The following is an 18,413-nucleotide window of genomic DNA, read 5'->3' as shown; positions in this document are numbered from 1 at the left end:
TGTGTTGGCTGGAGAGAGAGGTTATTATATAAAATGAAAACAGAAAAAAAATTTATGCATACCATACCCCTTACCCCTTCCTTTCATTGATCACTAACATTTCAAACTAAATTTATTTTAACATTTGTTCCCCCATTATTTATTTTTATTCCATATGTTCTACTCATCTGTTGACAAGTTAGATAAGAGGAGCATCAGACACAAGATTTTCACAATCACACAGTCACATTGTGAAAGCTATATCATTATCAATCATCATCAAGAAACATGGCTACTGGAACACAGCTCTATATTTTCAGGCAGTTCCCTCCAGCATCTCCATTACATCTTGACTAACAAGGTGATATCTACTTACTGCATAAGAATAACCTCCGGGATAACCTCATTTCTCTGTTTGGAATCTCTCAGCCATTGACACTTTGTCTCATTTCACTCTTCCCTCTTTTGGTGGAGAAATTTTTCTCAGTCCCTTGATGCTGAGTTTCAGCTCATTTTAGGGTTTTTCTCAATCCCTTCATGCTGAGTCTCAGCTCATTCCAGGATCTCTGTCCCACGTTGCCAGGAAGGTCCACACCCCTGGGAGTCATGTCCCACATAGATGGGGGAGAGTGGTGAGTTTCCTTGTTGTGTTGGCTGGAGAGAGAGGCCACATCTGAGCAACAAAAGAGGTTCTCTTGGGGGTAACTCTTAGGCCTAATTTTAAGTACGCTTGACCTATCCTTTGTGGGGTTAAGTTTCCTATGAACAAACCCCAAGACTGGGGGCTCAGCCTATAGCTTTGGTTGTCCACACTGCTTGTGAGAATATCAAGAATTCAACTTGGGAAAGTTGAATTTTTCCCCATTCTCACCATTCCCTGAAGGGGACTTTGCAAATACTTTTTTATTCACTGTTCAAATCACTCTGGGATTTATCGGGGTGTCACTCTGAATGTTAAATTTCTTGAACTTATAACTGTACCTAAGGTGGTTATATAAATTATTAGCCGTGTTTTTCAGAAATGTACATGGAAGTATCAAATGTTCAAGGAGTATGACATATGTAACCTACTCTCCAATGTTTATAAAACAGATAAATAGGCAAATGTATGTATGCATGTGTGTATGTATGTATGTATGAACAGGTGAATGATAGATGGAGATGTAGAATGATACAGAAAACATTCAAAATGTTAAAAGTTGGTGGATCTGGGTAGCTGGATGGAGGATATGTTGGCGTTCTCTAAATGGATTTTGCTTTATTTTTTCAATTGACATGCCAGTTTGAGATTATTTCAAAACAAGGAAGTTTAAAATACAAAGGTGGAACATATTGTTGGCACCTGTTCTTTTGTATAATAAGGTAAACAGAAAATTTGATTAAATTATTAAGCCTGACTTTCAGGGATTTAATTTATAGTCACTCCTAGGAGGTTTGCCTTTCCAAATGAGTATCAGGGAGGGTAATAATTACTTAAATGAATTGAAGTTGCTGAGTGGGAGGTAATATATATCTTTGAGTATGTGTTGGAGGGTTAAACAGTAGAGTAGGATAAAGCTTCTTTCAGCATTTTCTTCAAACCTTTTATGAATGTCCCAGAAAGAAAATAAGAACTAGTAACAATATTCCATTTTCATTCATCAATGAGAATAATTATAGAGCTGAAAAAGATAGAGAAAACAGTAAAACATGCTCAAAACAGAACAGATAGAGGAAAGGGTGGTAAAACCCCCTCAGGACACTGGTTCAAGGTTATTCTTCACCGAAATAGAGAACCAGCCCTCCCATTCCTATTTCAACTTGTGAATACTTTGCCACATCTCATTTTACCAACTATTCTGTATTCGTTTTAATTCTCAGCTGAAAGTTACTCCCTCAGAAAAGTCTCCCTGTCTCTCTGATTCTACTTTAAGTCCTCCTGTTACATACTTTTATATCACTCTATACTTTTATCACAGTTTGATGCAAAACTAAATTTTAGCATTAATTAAACTAAAATCGCACTTAAAATTTGAGGTCTACATTCATGCTAGACTGTAAATTCCTTACAGGGAGAGATTTTATCTTTCTGGATCATTGTTGAATCTTTTGACACATACCAAATATACAAGAATTTTCTGAATTAATGAACCAGTCATTTGGAATGAGTTCAGGTTTTTAGATTTCGCATAAGAGTCCTACTGTGCAATATGTAATATGTGGAAAAATCAATATACCATGTTTATATACAAAGAACACTTCCAATGGATGTGTTTAGCATTGCTGTTATATGAACAGGCTCTATAGAAAAATGACTAGATTCATTTCTTAGCTATGACACCACCTCTGAAAAGTAATTTATGACTTTTAAAGCCTCAGTTTTCTCTACTGCAAAATGGAGACAATTGTGTCCACTTCAAAATTTCCTTTGAAGGCAATGAAATAATAAAGGAAAATGTTAAGCACAGTATATGGAACATGATGTTTCCCACAATTATTAGATTATTAATTTGAGTTACTAAAAATGTAGAAACAAGGAAATATATTAAATTTCACAAGATGGTAGAAATGTAATTGACTGTGGTTAGAATTAAGGGTTTAGTCCTAGTTTTTCCATAGTTTCACTGTATAAACAGGCAGATTTCATAATATCTCTGTGCTTGAGTTTATCTGCAAAATGAAACAGTTGAACTGTGTTTTTATTCGAGTCTATACAGAATCAGAACACAGTGATGCCCTAAATTTATATAAAATTGCATGTTTATATGGTCATTTTTCCTAAGCATATCTATATCTTTTATTAGATTCTTAAAAGGGATTGCATCAAGTTAGGTTGCCAGGAAGCAGACACTGAAATGGAGATTAGTATACAGGAGGTATTATAGAAAAATGATCTCAGTAATTAACATCTATTTGGGAAAGGAGAGAAACAGAATTGGGCAGAAGTTGGGCTGTAAGCAGTCAAAACAAAGGTGGGCCAACCTCATAAGAAACTGGAGCTAGAATCAGCAGCAGATATCTGTAGATATAAAATTTATAAAAGTGTCTCTTATAACCATGGGAATGTAGAGTCCAAAGTCTGTAGGGCAAGTGCAAGCTGGTAACTCTGATGAAGTTCCTCAATGGACTCTTAGGAGAGGATGGCTGGACAACCATGGGAATGGAAGAGTCCAAAATCTTTAGGGCAGGCCATGAAGCCACTGACTCTGATGAAGGGTATGGATGAACTCCCTAGGAAAGGCTCACTGGCCAAAGCAAGAAGAGTGAATGTCTCTTCTGAATCCCCTTTAAAAGTTTTCTGGTGGTTAGATTAAGTGTCACTCATTGCAGAAAACACTCCTCTTAGCTGATTACAAATGTAATCAGCTGTGGATGTAGCCAATGTAATCATGATTTAAATCCATGAGATGTCCTCATAGCAACAGATAGGCCAGCACTTGCCCAACCAGACAACCAGGCACCACTACCTGGCCAAGTTGACACATGACCCTGACCAATGCAGTGGGCCATTCAGATCGGAAAAGGAAACAGAATCTTTTTGCCATTTATCAACTGGTAATTGAATGCAGGCTGCCACTGGAAGAGGCCATCACTTTGGGTGAGGGGCTTTCTTCAACCAAGTTCAATTTCCAGGGAGGGGTTTCCCAGCAGCTGGAGGAATGCTTCTTTCTTTACAGTCTATTCTTTGCACTGTTCAGATATACTTCATCATATGTGGTTTAGGAGTAGTTACTCTAGAGGAAACTAATAAGAGAAAGGATAGTGGGATGAACTGATTTTCTACAGCTTCAGTTGGTCTGGAGACCTTAATTAATACTCATTGTCTTTCTACATTCTAATGTAGAACCACCTGCCATCTCTCCCTCAGCAGCTCTGTTGGGCTAGGTGACTTCTCTGAGTTGCATGACTCATACCCTCACACCTGAGGCATCTGAGTATGAGTCCCTTATCACTATGCCCTTCTTAGGCTGAAGTTTCTGTACTAGTCCGATAACCATCAAAATTGAGCAAACTGTTAATGAAGAATATCCCTTGGATACATGCCTGCCCATATTATATAACAGTCCTGCCTACTCCTGATGATCAGAATCAGTCATGCCTGCAAAGGTGGTGACACTTCCTCTTATTTGCTTGTCCCTTGACCTGAAGAGGCAGAATGCCCAGGAAACAATAACTTAAAATTCAATGAGATACTTTCTGTGTTCTTCATGGAAGCATCCCCCCTTTTTAGGTGTTGCAGGGATAGAAAACATGAATTTCCCCAGTGGGCTGCTGGGAATGATAATAAGTGAGGCCATTTTTATTCTGCCATTGTTTTCTAGACCCACATATTCTGTTGATTTAGACTAAATTTATGTATTTTGAAGAGTGGTGCTCCATTCTCAGAGGGTATCATTTCCAAGGTGATATTTCAACAAGCCATTCCATTACTCTATCAGGATGGCACCTTCAGGTGATACAGAATGTGACAGAACTAGTGGATCCCATGGCCATTTGCCACTGCTACACTTTTTGCTGTAACATATGTCCCTTGATCTGATGTGATGTTATACGGAATCCTCTGTTGGAATAAGCGCCACTGTGTAAGCTTTTGGATGGTGGTGTTGGCTGAAACCTTTGAGCAGGAAAAGTAAAACCATATGTGTCTGTTCTAATCAAATTTAATTTCTACTCACTTTATGGTGAAGAAATTCAAGATAGTCAACTTTCTACCAAATAACTGGTTGGTCTCCTTTGAGGATTGGTACTACCATATTGAGGACTCTTCATTGGTCTTTATTGCTGGCTCTTTGAATATTAGACAGTGGTAATAGCTAGCTTAGCCTTGGTAATTTGCATCCCATGCTGTTTGGCTCAACCTCTGCCATCAATGGATACTTCGTTCATGGCCCATTGTGCCAGCCCTAGGGTGAGCAATGATAGAGGTTCACTGATGTTAGTAGGTTGAGTCATCCTGTGTAATAGATTGTTTAGTACCTCTTCTTTATACTCTCTGGTAGACACATGAAATGTGAAGATTTCACACTTTGTGCCCACTCCCATTAGTCTACCCATGTATTTCTACCTCAGGCCTAATCTTTTCCTTTCCAGACTCATGACCAACCAGTTAAGTCATGCATCACTGCCCATTGCCATATGTCATCTAACCTTGGGCCATTATCCTTATCATATAAAATGGATGACTAGAAACACCAGCCCAAAGCTCTGCCCTTTGGGAGGATTTCCTCTTAGTGCTCTTTCAAGACCACTTTTGACTTGCACCTCCATACTGAGCCATCCTATCTATGAACCAAACTTGGGTCTCTTTTCCTTCCCTCTCAGCAGGTTATAAGGTATACCTCATGTGACTCTAGGTGTGAGCTGAGAGATAGGTATTAGTGCTACCTTGAGGGTTGATGTGAGTGTCTAAATCAACTAATCATTCATCTTACTTTTGTCAGTTCTCATAGGTACTTTTTCCATCTTATGATGAATTGCTGCTGGACTTTTCAGCTTTATGACTTAGCAGGTCTTATAAAATTCAGATCATGATGAGAATTCTGGCTGCATGTTCATTGATGACCTATGGTCAGGTACTTTATCTCTACCAGGGCCCAATAGCATGCTAGGAACTATTTGCTGAAGGTTGATGTGGCAATGCTACAGAATGATAGAAGTCTACATTATGATTCTCCTATTGAAGATTACCACATGGCATTATTTTTCTATAATGGATATCCCAATACCTTAGAATCTGTCTAGTTCCATGTCCCAAGTGGCAGAACCAGTCATGATTCATCCTGGACCTTCTTACAAAGCTCTTCTCCTCTTCGATTTCCACGCAAAGCTCGCAACATTTCACATGCTCAGTTTATGGCTTAGAGAAATTTTCCCATGTTGGAATGTTTCCTCCATGTAAGGAGGAAAACCATGTAAGGCTTATGAATCATTGTGCTTCCTTCTTAGTAGTGGGAAGAACCAATTGCAATAATTTGCCCTTTACTTTAGAAGGTATGTTCCAGCATTCCCTGTAGCACCAGAACCCTAAAAATGTCATTGATGCAGTGGGCCCTTGAATCTTTGTGAGGTTATGTCCCATTCTCTATAACACATGGGTCTTAACAAGACCTCCAATCTACCAGCTGCTTCTTACTTCTTTGGTCTCATTCACATGATGTCATGAATATAGTGAACCAGTGACAATACAACTGTATGTGATACATTTCAGGATGTCCAGCTGGTACAGGTCTCTTCATATTATATTATAAAAGAAGGTAGAAATATAAATTTAACCCTGAGGCAAGGCTTATAAGTTCATTTCAAGTGAACTCAAACTGTTTTTATCCTTGTTTTCTGATGGTAATGTAAGGGAATGTATTTGCCAGATAGTGGTTATATACCACGTAACATCTACTCCAGAAAAGGTACTTCACCTGGTCAGTAGCTGCAACTGGGGCTACTACTTAATTGAGTTTGTGTTTCTACTGTCATTCTCCAAGATTTTCAAGCTTTTGTAGAGAACGTGGCCATGTATTAAGTAGAAACATTTAGGGAGATACACACTAACATCCTTTAGGTATTTAAAGTTATCACTAATCTCTGCCCTTCTCATCCTGCCTGTAATATCATTTTTTTAACTTTTTAAATTATATAATATTGCATATATACAAAGCAAAGAAAAAAAAGCAATAGTTTTCAAAGCACTCTTCAACAAGTAGTTACAGGTCAGATCCCCGAGATTGTCATGGGCTACCATACCCTCATCTCAGATTTTTTCCTTCTAGCTGCTGCAGAACTTTGGAGACTAGAAGGAATAAATATTTTTATCATCACAATTGACTTTTTTTTTCCTTTTTGTGAAAAATTGCATATATACAAAAAAGCAATAGATTTCAAAGCAGAGAGCAACAATTAGTTGTAGAACAGATTTCAGAGTTTAGTATGGGTTATAATTCCACAATTTTAGGTTTTTACTTCTAGCTGCTCTAAGAAACTGGAGACTAAAATATCAGTATAATGATTCAACAATCATACTCATTTGTTAAACCCTATGTTCTCTGTATAACTCCACCAACACTTTTGATTTTTCTCCCACTTTTTTAGGGATATTTGGGCTATGCCCAAATGTAGTATCATTTTTATTTATTCTTTTGGCCAGAGAAGAGGGAAGTTTAAAAGTTTTTATTCACCCTCTCCCACTAAAATAGTGCTTACCCCATAAACCAAGAAATCAGTGTGGGCATTAATATCAAATATGTCCACTTCAATTTCACATTTGGGTAAATAAGCATTAGATGGGTCTGTGTACCCATTGTGACCTGGATCTGAGCCAGGACTTTATTTATTACCTGGCCCCTTACATAATGGAGCCATGAGCATGATTCAGTCCTCGGATATCAATGCCATTTCAGATCCTTTGTCCTAGAGCCTTCAAAATATATTTTGATGCCCCCCTTTTCCTAGTGAATAGTTACATGTATAGATGATTGATTATTCCTTAGGGGAAGCATTATGAGAATCATACTGTATGTGTGTGGACTAGTGTTGCAGGGTGTTTCCTGCTTGGGAATTTAACCTTTCCTTTAGCCCTTGGATTCAAGGGCTTAGAACTGGATCAGATGCCAAAATATTTTCAATTCTTCAATGGGATTGTGAGTTGTTAGAACAGCACAGACATTATTATTAACATTATATAAAAACAAAGGACTGTGACTTTTTACTAGCCAAATGCCCTCAGCATCCTGATCATCAGTCCTTGATTTCTTCTAGTTGTATAGCCTACATTAATACACATATAATTTCTTGAACATGGAAAATAATATACTGTATAGACCACATCTGAAATATATTAATTCTAGATACTAAATCTAAGAATATGGTGCAATGTCTAGAAACTGTCATATTCATTCATTTCTTTTCCAAATGCTTACTGAGGATCTGAAATATAAAATACCCCTTGCTAGGCTCTGGAAGAACATGACATTATGATATATCAGGAGAAAAATTGATACCAAGACTGCATTTTAAAAATTTGGCTATCTGTGCCATAGAGAAACAAGTCTAAATTGAGCATAGTTAGAGATGTCAAAAGCTATAGTACTATGCAAACTCAGAACAATAATTGACAGAAAGAGAAACCATAGAGTAAGTAGAAGGGCTGAGCAAGCATATTTTGCTTGGATGGATCTCTAATGTTTCTTCTAGCTTTATACCACATATGAGGTAATTTTTCAACCCTTGAATGGGATCATGAATTAATAAAACAATACAGGACATTGATATTAACATTATATCAGGATATAAAGACCAGTTACATTCAGAATTAACATCAAAACAAAGAGAAGTTTAAAAATTAATTTTATTCCAAAACTTAATTGTGCAACAACAGTGTGGTAGCTATTTTGCCGAATTCTGTAAGATAAACACGACTAATACAACAAGGGTTGTGATTTCTGCCTGCTTATGTTTGGATAGGATTATGGTGAACATATTTGATACTTTCTTCCAAGTAGTCCTCCCCTGGTGAATTGTTCCTTCCCCGATTTCAGCTACCACAATTTATAGGGCAGCTGCCAGGTTCTTACTGACCTTCCCATGTTGCCACTGTGTATTGGTCCAGGGTTGAGCACCTAAACCAAACTGGATCAATCTGACTTAATTTTTACATTTATCTGGAGAAGACAATCAATCTACGTCTGCTGATGGTCCAAAATGCAAAACTAGGATCTGGCATTGTTCATTACCTTTGCCAGGTAGAGGAAGTGATGATGGACATCAAAACCTAGCTATGCATATTACATAATACTAAAAATATCAGCCACTCACAAGACAGCAATTCTAAATATGTATAAACTTAACAACAGAATTTCAAATGCATAAAGCAAAAACTGATAGAACTGGAAGCAGAAATAGATAAATCCACAATTATAGGTAGAGACATCAATACTTGGTAATCAAGAGACCAAAGGGACAGAAAATCAGTAAGGATGCAGAATACATGAAAAACATTACCAATCAACTTGAAATAATTGACAATCTACCCAAAATGGAAGCATATACAGACTGTTTAAATGCACATGGAACAATATAGGCCACATTCTGAACTATAAACAAAGCTCAAGAAATTTAAAAGGATTGAAACCTTACAAAGTATGTTCTCTGACTATAATAGAGTTAAACTAGAAATCAGTAACAGGACGATATCTAGAAAATCACAATTATTTGGAAAGTAAACGACATATTTTTAAATAAATAATGGGTCAAAGAGGAAGTTACAAATGAAATTAGAAAATATTTTGACTTGAATGAAAGTAAGTCCAAAACACACCCAAATTTGGGGGACATATATAAAGTATAACTATGAGTGAAATTCAAAGAATTAAAATCTTATATTAGAAAAGGAGAAAAATCTCAAACAAATGATCTAAGCTTTAACAATCTTGAAAAAGGAAAAAAATTAAACCCCAAAGTAAACAGAATGAAGGGAAAAATGAAAATCAGAGAAATTAAAAGCAGAAGATAAATAGAGAAAAGCAATGAAATTAAAAGCTAGCAATAGGAAAAGATCAATACAATTAATGCACCTCTAACCAGTCTGAGCAAGGGGGGTAAAGATGCAGATTACCATTATCATGAAAGAAGGAACATCACTATAGATTGTATAGATATTAAGTGAAAAATAAAGCATTATTACAATTCTATGCCAATGGATTATATATATATATATATATATATATATATATATATTTGATAACTTAGATTACGATAAATAAATTTCTTTTAAGACACAAACTATCAAAGCTCACTAAGATTAAATCTTGAATAATCTATCTAACAAATAAATTGAATTCATAGTTACAAACTTCCAAATAAAGAAAACTCCAGGCCCAAGTGGCCTCACTGGAGAATTCTACCAAACATTTAAGGAAGAAGTGATGCCAAGTCATACAAACCCTTCCAAAAATAGAAGAGGGACTATTAGCCAACTCTTATTACCTTGAAACCAAAACCAGATATAGACATTACAAATAAAGAAAACTGAAGGTCAATACCTTCATGAACAGATGTTAAAATTCTCAAAAATATATATTAGAAAATTAAATCCAGCGATACATAAAAAGGGTATTTCTTGACCAAATGGGGTTCATCTGGAAATGCAAAGCTGGTTCAATATTAGAAAATCGATCCATGTAATTCACTATATTAGCAGACTTCTGGAGAAAAAATACATATAACTATTACAATAGATGCTGAAATGGTATTTTACAAAATTTGATAGCTACTCATGATTCAAAACAACAAGAAAAACAACAAAAACTCTCAGAAAATCAGAAATAGAAGGAAACTTCATCAACCTGATAAAAGGCACCTATGAAATGCATACAAGCAAAATTATCCTTATGGTGAATTATGGAATCCTTTCTTTTTATGATTGTGATCACAGCAATGATGTCCACTCATACCACTTCTATTTGGTATCCTTCTGGAGTCCTAGTTAATGCAATAAGGCAAGAATAAGAAATACAATTCGTACAGATTGGAGAGGAAGAAATAAAACTGTCTCCCAAAGGTGTGTCCCATGTATATTCTTTCTTCCCTTGGCCACAGCAAATCATGAAGGACAGGTATATGACTCACTGCATATACTTAGAATTTGTCCCATGACTTGGGGGGGGGGGAGGTATCAAAAAGAGAAGATTGAATTTTTCCATGAGTATTAGTCCTAAGAAATGCTGTTTTGTTTCCTGATTTATGTTTTAAAGTTTACCTGGGAAAATATTGCCTTTTATATTTCCACCAGAATGTATTAATGGTTCTAGAAGTCATGCAGTTGAAAAAGCTATCTAATTTTCTTTAATCCAGTTTTCGCAAAGGTACATAAATGAAGTCCCTTTTTACACATTTATTCATTACTACCAATGACATTTGGGGAAATATTGCTGCAGACATTTATCCACCTAACTGTAGTTGAACCATTTAAGATTTTAATAGTAGAATAAAAGGTACTGCTCATCTTAGCTCCCATATCAGTTGAGGTTGCATTTTTCAGCCTTTACCTTTTAATACCCATAAAGATGGAAAGCATGATCTGACCACAAATCATAAAATGTAAGAGTTAGGGGAATGTTTTGTCCACCTTGGACTTAGGCATCCCCATGTGAAACCATTCTGTCCTTCAAGAGAATCTTGAATGTCACTAGGTAATTATGAAAAATATGGTGTTTCATTTGGCTTATACTATAGATGAGGTTCCCCCAAATTTGGGTTTGTTGCTTGGTGTGCTGAATATGAGACACACCTAATGGGCTGAGGAGGAAAAGGAGGTTTAATTACGCTGACTGGAGGGCGGGAGAATCTTCCCAAATCTGCCTCTCCAAAGTGATTTTTCAATTGACTGGGTTTTTTTTTTTGTATGCTGTCTGGTGGGGTCGCATTTCATTCTTTTTCCATGTGAGTATCCCATTATTGCAGCACCATTTTGTGAATTTTTTGTTTGTTTTTGTTGGTTTCTTTTTGTTGTTGTTTTTTGGGAAGTACATGGGCCAGGAACTGAACCCAGGTCTCCCTCATGGCAGGTGAGAATTCTACCACTAAACTACTCTTGCACCCCTCAACTGGTTTTTTTGTTTGTTTGTTCGTTTGTTTGTTTGTTTTGCATGGGCAGGCACAGGAAATCAAACCCAGGTCTCCAGCATGGCAGGTGAGAACTTGCCACTGAGCCACCATAGCACTGCCGGCAATTGACTTTTATACACGTTAGAGACCAAGAAAGAAAATTATCTAGGGTAACAGGTAATGGGTCTGGAAAACTTTATTCGATCCTTATCTCAGTTATTTATTACTTCCTTTAGAATTCAAATCCTCTGTGCTAGCAGCATGCTGCCTCCAAGTGATAGATGGAAGCTTATCCATATCTAAGTGGTCTGAGGTGATAGATGAAAACTTATTTATAGCTGGGTGCCAACTTTACATTTACATATTGCTCCTCTGTGAGACTAAAAGCTCAAATTCACAGCTTGCTTAGTTTTAAGGTTACATTTAAAGGACTACTACAGTACCCATGCCCGAGTTTCCCAAACAAGAGACCCACACAGATTACTAAAGAAAATGAAGGGTTATTATGTGATGCGTGAGGTATAAGTAGAAGTCACATTCTCAGCAGCAAAGTTATCTGGGGACCCCATATTTCAATCTGGAATGTGGAATAGCCTTTGGAAGTCATTAGGAAGATGCCTAGCATGCCTAGCCCAGCACTGGGTACAGAAAATACAGCAGTAAAAAAGTCCAGTTATTCTGTTTCCATGGAGCATTCTTATTGCACCTTCAAGTGCTGTCTCTGAGTAACCTCTCAATGTATAATTTACCTTATATTCCCTTCTCTATAACGTTTGATGAAGTAACACATGGAATGCAATGAAAAGGAAAACACCATCATTTTGAAAAGAGAAAAGCATTTTACGAGATATAAATAAACACAGATTCATTGGAAGGGTCATCAGTGTTAGCACCTGTAACTAGCATAGCACCTGAAATAATACCAGTGATAATTAAAAACATTTCTTTCTGAGACATGTCAAATGCAGAAGATCTCTTTTCTCCTCAGGAAACTTTGCAGTGTTTTACTGATGACAAACTGGTGTCATAAAAATAAAGACACATTGGAAATGGAATTTTTACAATTGTAATTCTTAAACATTTAGCACTACTGTGGAAAAAAATGTATACAATATACTTTTACATGCTCAAGCTATCTTGTTTTAGTACTGTTTTGCAAATAATTGACAATGCTTAATGATCAACCCAGGTTAAAATTAACTCAAAACATATGCTTTCTGAATGAATTACATTGAAAATGCTCAGGAAATCTAAGCTGACTTTAGTTTTTTGTTCAGTAAAATCCACAACCATTATTTCTTGTTACCTTGTTTAGCAACTTTTTGCCTTCAGAAGGATTGAAAATTATAATAGAAATTTCTGGGGGATATACATGTCTTAGAGATGATAAAAATTTGTCATCAACATAACATCGCCATTCCAGGATACTGGTAGATAAAAGTTGTAAATAACTTTATTGTTCATTCCAGGAATTTCTGAGAAAACCCCATCAACTCTTTAATCGAAAGCATAGAGTCAGTTTCACACTCCAATTACTCTCTGAACTTCTCACTTTACAATACCTGCCTTGCTTTGTCTACCAATTGTAGACTATGATAACTTAGTCCCTACCCAATTTTAACTAAGCCTGTATTGAAAGACTTGCCTTAAACCAGACTTCAAAATCTCAATCAATATGCCAATGTTGCTCTTTCTCCTCTAAGATGCTACTAAGATTGTTCAGACAGTGCCCTCCCTTACCACAAAGAGTTTTGTCTAACCAGTAGTGACCAAGATGGCCTTAACTTGCCTTTAGTTTGACTAAACTTTAGAAAGGCTTCTCCTTTGAAGCAGGATAAAATAGGACATCTGTAAGCCCCTAGTTTCTTATCCACCTCTGAAAGAGTTAACAGACAACTCCAAGTCCCCGGTTTCATATCTAGCTCAAAGGAACTAATACAGAGCTGCAAACTTCCTGGGACAAAAATTTCCCAAAGCCCCTAAACCTCTCCAAACCATAAAAGCTTGTAAAATTCTGGGCCCAAAGCAAACTCTTAGTTAATAATAGGAAGCACAGGGTCATAAAGATTGTTAACCATTTGCCTAAAGACAAATTTTAGGTATGTAACAACAAACCACAAATTCTGCCAGCCATTTCCTCCAAGAAAAAAGAAGACACCTAGTATTCAAAAGCTACTTCATAAATCTGCCACTGGTAAAATTTCCCTGTAAAACAAGCTGGCCCACTCCACTCAGTGCATGTCCCTCCCTTGGGCATGCCCACGTTAACCTCTCTAATGTGTACTCTTTTAAATAAACTTCTCTTTTAATACACTTTCCTACTTATACCTACAGGCCCTCTCCTCTCTGAATTGTTTCAGTTTTGAGAATATTGAACCTGTATCAGAGCTCAGCTGACACCATTGCCAGCAGGGCACTGGTTACACCTTGACCCTAGGCCTCGAACCTCCTTCACCCTGATCCTTACAGAATCAAATGGCACATGTTTCAACTGCCCTTAGTAAATTTTCAGGTGGTCAACACACCCATTGCTCCCCTTAACATCCTCCAGCACTTTTCTATTAGCTCACTCTAGTCCTTAAAATACCCACTACCCTTTGTTTCAGTGGGGTTGAGTTCAGATTTAGTTTTGATCTCTCTCCTCTATTGCAATATTGCAGTCATCCTTCTCTGTTTAATATTGTTCAGTACAATTTTCTTTGACAATGGACTGTTTTGGAGAGATCCAATGGGGACTGGGACTCCTTAACTATGTGGTCTTGACTTGGGCACAGTCACTCCCCTGATGCTTTGTGATCCCCCGTGGGGGCTGGTTCTCTGACCTCACTGTGAGGTAAGTTTTCCTTTGGTCAAAATTTGGTTTCTTTTCATTGAGCTCCCCATATGCTGAGTACAATTTTTTCTCCCAGAAGTAAGGAGGAATTCCTTTTAGGAATCTTTTTATTTGCTCATATTCGAAAAAACTGGTATCTGTAGCAAAATTCTACCTTATTACCAATAACAGTAATGTTTGTCTCTTTCTGTGATTTAAATTTTGCTCTTTCCTCTCTCCTGAGATATTTTGAGATCATTATTTCCTGCCTCTTTGCAACAGAGACCACTGATACTGGTGTCCACAGTGGGAATACCAGGGCAGAGTAAAATCCTGTTGGCTTGATGAAAATAAGTATGTATGACATGACTCATTCTGTCTTCCCCCTCCCCATCCCCTTCCCATGTTGTCTCTCTCTAAAGGTAGAAAGGTGAAATCTTGAAATACTTTCCTAAGGCGATGGCAGAGGATGGTTCATGGGAGTTGCTGGGTGAGGTCTTAAGGATTGGCTTATAGCAAGAATAAATAAATTCTCCTTGTCTGTCCTTCGCCAAGCCATCCTAGCATACTGCTCCACATCCCAGCACACTGCTCCACACCCTGAGTTCTCCACTAATGACTTCCAGCACAATCTTGATCTCACTAATGTTGTTCTCAGATGCCATTAAGTGCTAGCAGGTGCTAGCTGCATAGCCTGGAGTTTTGGCATCTGCAAGCACCAGGATCCTTGGGGTATGTTTGAACTGAAAAGTAAGCCAAGAAGGAGAGAATTGGTTTCAAATGCCTCAACAGATATAGGGAGTTTTAGTTCTGAGAATGGGGAAAGGGAGATTGAAGACTAAGATATAGGACTTGTGGAAATTTTGGAGTCAAAACTACTGGGAAATAAGTCATTTCAGGTAACACAAGGATTGTCTGCTTGTGTTTTATTTTATTTAAGATTTTAGACATTTATTAAGAAAATATTTCTAACATGGATTGCACACTTTGCAGCCTTCTTAACTAGAAGAAGCTGAATATTATTTAACCTCTTCTTGGTGACTCAGGGCCATCAGTATGTGCATCGGTGATTATTCTGTAGAGCAACAATGTCCTTAAGAGTCATCAGGATATACAGGGCTGTTCTTGTCTAAATTTTTCTTCCCAGATTGCTATCATTTTTGAGTTTGTATCCTCCCATACCTTCCATTCTTATTACAGGAACTACACAGATACCTTGTTCTCCAATGCTATCAAAATACAATATATCTGATTCAAGCAGGCCTTCTTTCTAATTAATGGTCTCCTGTGGTTCTGGAAACCATATAGACAAGCTTGTTAGAATTGTTCATATACTGAGAGTGATTAGGTTTTGATTGGGAGAGTAGAATAAATGAGTGTGTATAAGTTCATTTTTAAGTTCAAATATCTATAAGATCCTTCCTGGATGTCAATGAAGCAGCCATCACAAGCTGTTTTAGCCATTGTCCCACGTAGAGTTAACAGATAAGCTAATTAGAAAATTGCTGGGGAAAAAATTTTGAAAGACTTCATCAAAAACATTACCATACATACTTCTTTAAAAGGCTCTGAAAAGTTCTCAATGAATGAATGACTATCTTACAGAAGTCTAGTTATATCCTTCAGTAATATTTTAAATAATATTTAGCATAAAGGTCACAAAAAGCAAGGAGCATTTATTTGCAAGAAGGAAAGACTTCTTTTCTTCCATTTTCCCTTCCACTTTTACTTTGATGTGTTTTGCAGTTCAACCCCTGAACCTTCACTTCTGCAATGTAGCACATCATTTTAGCTTATGACAACCTTTCCTTGTGTGAAAGACTATTTCTGTTTTTAAATCAGTGTAGGGGAGAACACAAGAGGAGCTGAAGATCTTTGCATAAAGATGGCTTGCTACGTGTCATGGTCAGGTTCATGTGTCAACTTGGCCAAGTGGTGGTACCTGTTTGTCTGTTTGGGCAAGTGCTGGCCTGTCTGTTGCAATGAGGACATTTCATAGAATTAGATCATGATCACATCAGCTGCATCCACAGCTGATTCCATTTGTAATCGGCCAAAGGGGAGTGTCTTCTGCAATGAGTGATGCTTAATCTGATCATGGGAAGCCTTTTAAGGAGAATTCAGAAGAGTCTGGCTCTTCCTGTTTCGGCTGGTGAGCCTCTCCTGTGGAGTTCGTCCAGACCCGCCATCAGAATCGTCGGCTTCACAGCCTGCCCTACAGATTTTGGACTCTGTGTTCCTGTGGTCACGTGAGACACTTATATAAATTTTATATTTGCAAGTGTTCCCTGTTGATTCTGTTTCTCCAGAGAACCCTAACTAATACACTACGTTTAAAATCTTGCTTATTTGAAGTAGTAATCTAATATATTTAACACATTTTTTTAGACTCCTATTGTTGCTGGATTTTGGCTTCAAGGTTCCTGGCTGCCCTGCAAGAAAAGAGTTCAAGAGCACAGCACAGATAGAGCAAGGAGGTAGAAAATTTATTGACTACACATGGAGAGAAGGGGTACGTGTGCTCTCTCACAAGAGAATAGAGGCAATAGGCAATGTAAAGCCATTTGCTTTATATTTAATCTTATAGAGTAGCCTTACTTATTCCTTTTACCCCTTCCTTGTTCAGGACTTTTCTTTTACCCTCCCTTCTCTCCAGAGTGGTGCCTGGTGGTAGATAGTGCATTTGGGTGGGTCATTTGGCTCCACACTTCTCCATAGATGACTCACTCAGTAGGAGTCATTTGGCTCCAGTGGGTCAGCTATGGTGTTTCCCATTAAGTGGGTAGCCCCTGGTCAGGTTGTCTGTCCTAGGACATGGGCCCTCCTGGATTTTGTGACTGTCCTCGCTTAAGGACTCTGTTCTAGTTTGCTAGCTGCCAGAATGCAATATACCAGAAACAGAATGGCTTTTAAAAAGGGGAATTTAATAAGTTGCTAGTTTACAATTCTAAGGCTGAGAAAATGTCCCAATTAAAGCAAGTCTATAGAAATGTCCAATCAAAGGCATCCAGTGAAAGATACCTTGGTTCAAGAAGGCTGATGAAGTTCAGGGTTTCTCTCTCAAGTGAGAAGGCACATGGCAAATGCAGTCACAGTTTCTGTCTTGGCTGGCAGGGCACATGGCAAGCAAGGCATCATCTGCTCGCTTTCACTCCTGGCCTCCTGCTTCATGAAGCTCCTTGGGAGGCATTTTCCTTCTTCATCTCCAAAGGTCATTGGCTCATGGACTCTCTGCCTCTCATGGCTATGTCATTCTTCTCTGGCTCTCTCTGAATCTCTTTTTCATTCTCCAAAATGTTTTCTCTTTTACAGGACTCCAGAAACTTATCAAGACCCACCCAAATAGGTGGAGACCTGTCGTCACCTAATCTAGTTTAACAACCACTCTTGATTAAATCACATCTCCAGGGAGATGATCTGATTACAGTTTTGAATAAGGATTATTTTGCCTTTATGAAATGGGATTTTGATCAAAACATAGCTTTTCTAGGGGACATACATCCTTTCAAACCAGCACAGGCTCCTTCATGTTTTTTTTTCTCTCCTCTCTCTTTCTGTTCTAGCCTGCCTCTCTGTTATGGTCCAGCCCTGTTCTAAGTACTGTGGCTTCACCCATGAACCAAAGAGATAAAGGCTGGAGACTTGGAAAGGCTAGCAGATTACCATGATCAGCATTGAATGGATTAATTGATAGACCTTCAGATGTGTGGCAATAGGATCAGGCACGAATTCTGAGGATCAAAAGAACTAACTGCTTTTTGGAGGATGGTATCTTCAATTTCACATTGGTTTATGAGAGTCTGGGAAATGGAAGAGTTTAAAATTATACTGACTTCAATGAGTATCAAGGCTTGGTTCTTGCTCACTTCCCTCCTGGTTTTGCAATGGGTGAAGCTTTAACTGTGGTTTAAATGTAGATTTTGAGATGATGCTGGGTTGTGATGGAAAGACAATTAGAGACAGCAGACCTGGGTGAAGTCCTAGATTTGGGAGACTGCATGATTTTGGATAGTTTTTGAGGTCAGATAAACCCAGTTTATTCCAACCT

The 18,413-nt window shown here is 37.7% G+C and overlaps 1 protein-coding gene across 16 annotated transcripts in view; it reads left to right on the top strand.

Annotated features, from left to right (window-relative positions):
- Positions 1-18,413, top strand: part of LOC143648382 (uncharacterized) — a 239,889-nt gene that overhangs the window by 134,100 nt on the left and 87,376 nt on the right. For 5 of the 16 annotated variants that reach the window (XR_013158512.1, XM_077118321.1, XM_077118319.1 and 2 more), the window contains exon 4: positions 16,785-16,877. The exons of 10 other annotated variants lie outside the window; for them this stretch is intronic. Coding sequence is in view for 4 of the 6 variants with exons in the window: in XM_077118321.1 (XP_076974436.1) it covers positions 16,785-16,877 (93 nt within the window). In the remaining 2 variants the exon portion in view is untranslated. Of the gene's footprint in view, positions 1-16,753; positions 16,878-18,413 lie in introns of all 16 variants that reach the window. One more of the 16 variants, XR_013158518.1, reaches the window with a different exon arrangement.

This window comes from Tamandua tetradactyla, chromosome 10, assembly GCF_023851605.1.
Source record: "Tamandua tetradactyla isolate mTamTet1 chromosome 10, mTamTet1.pri, whole genome shotgun sequence".
Taxonomy (NCBI): Eukaryota; Metazoa; Chordata; class Mammalia; order Pilosa; family Myrmecophagidae; genus Tamandua; species Tamandua tetradactyla.
Note: the sequence above shows the minus strand (reverse complement) of the source record. Positions and strands in the feature narration are given on the sequence as shown.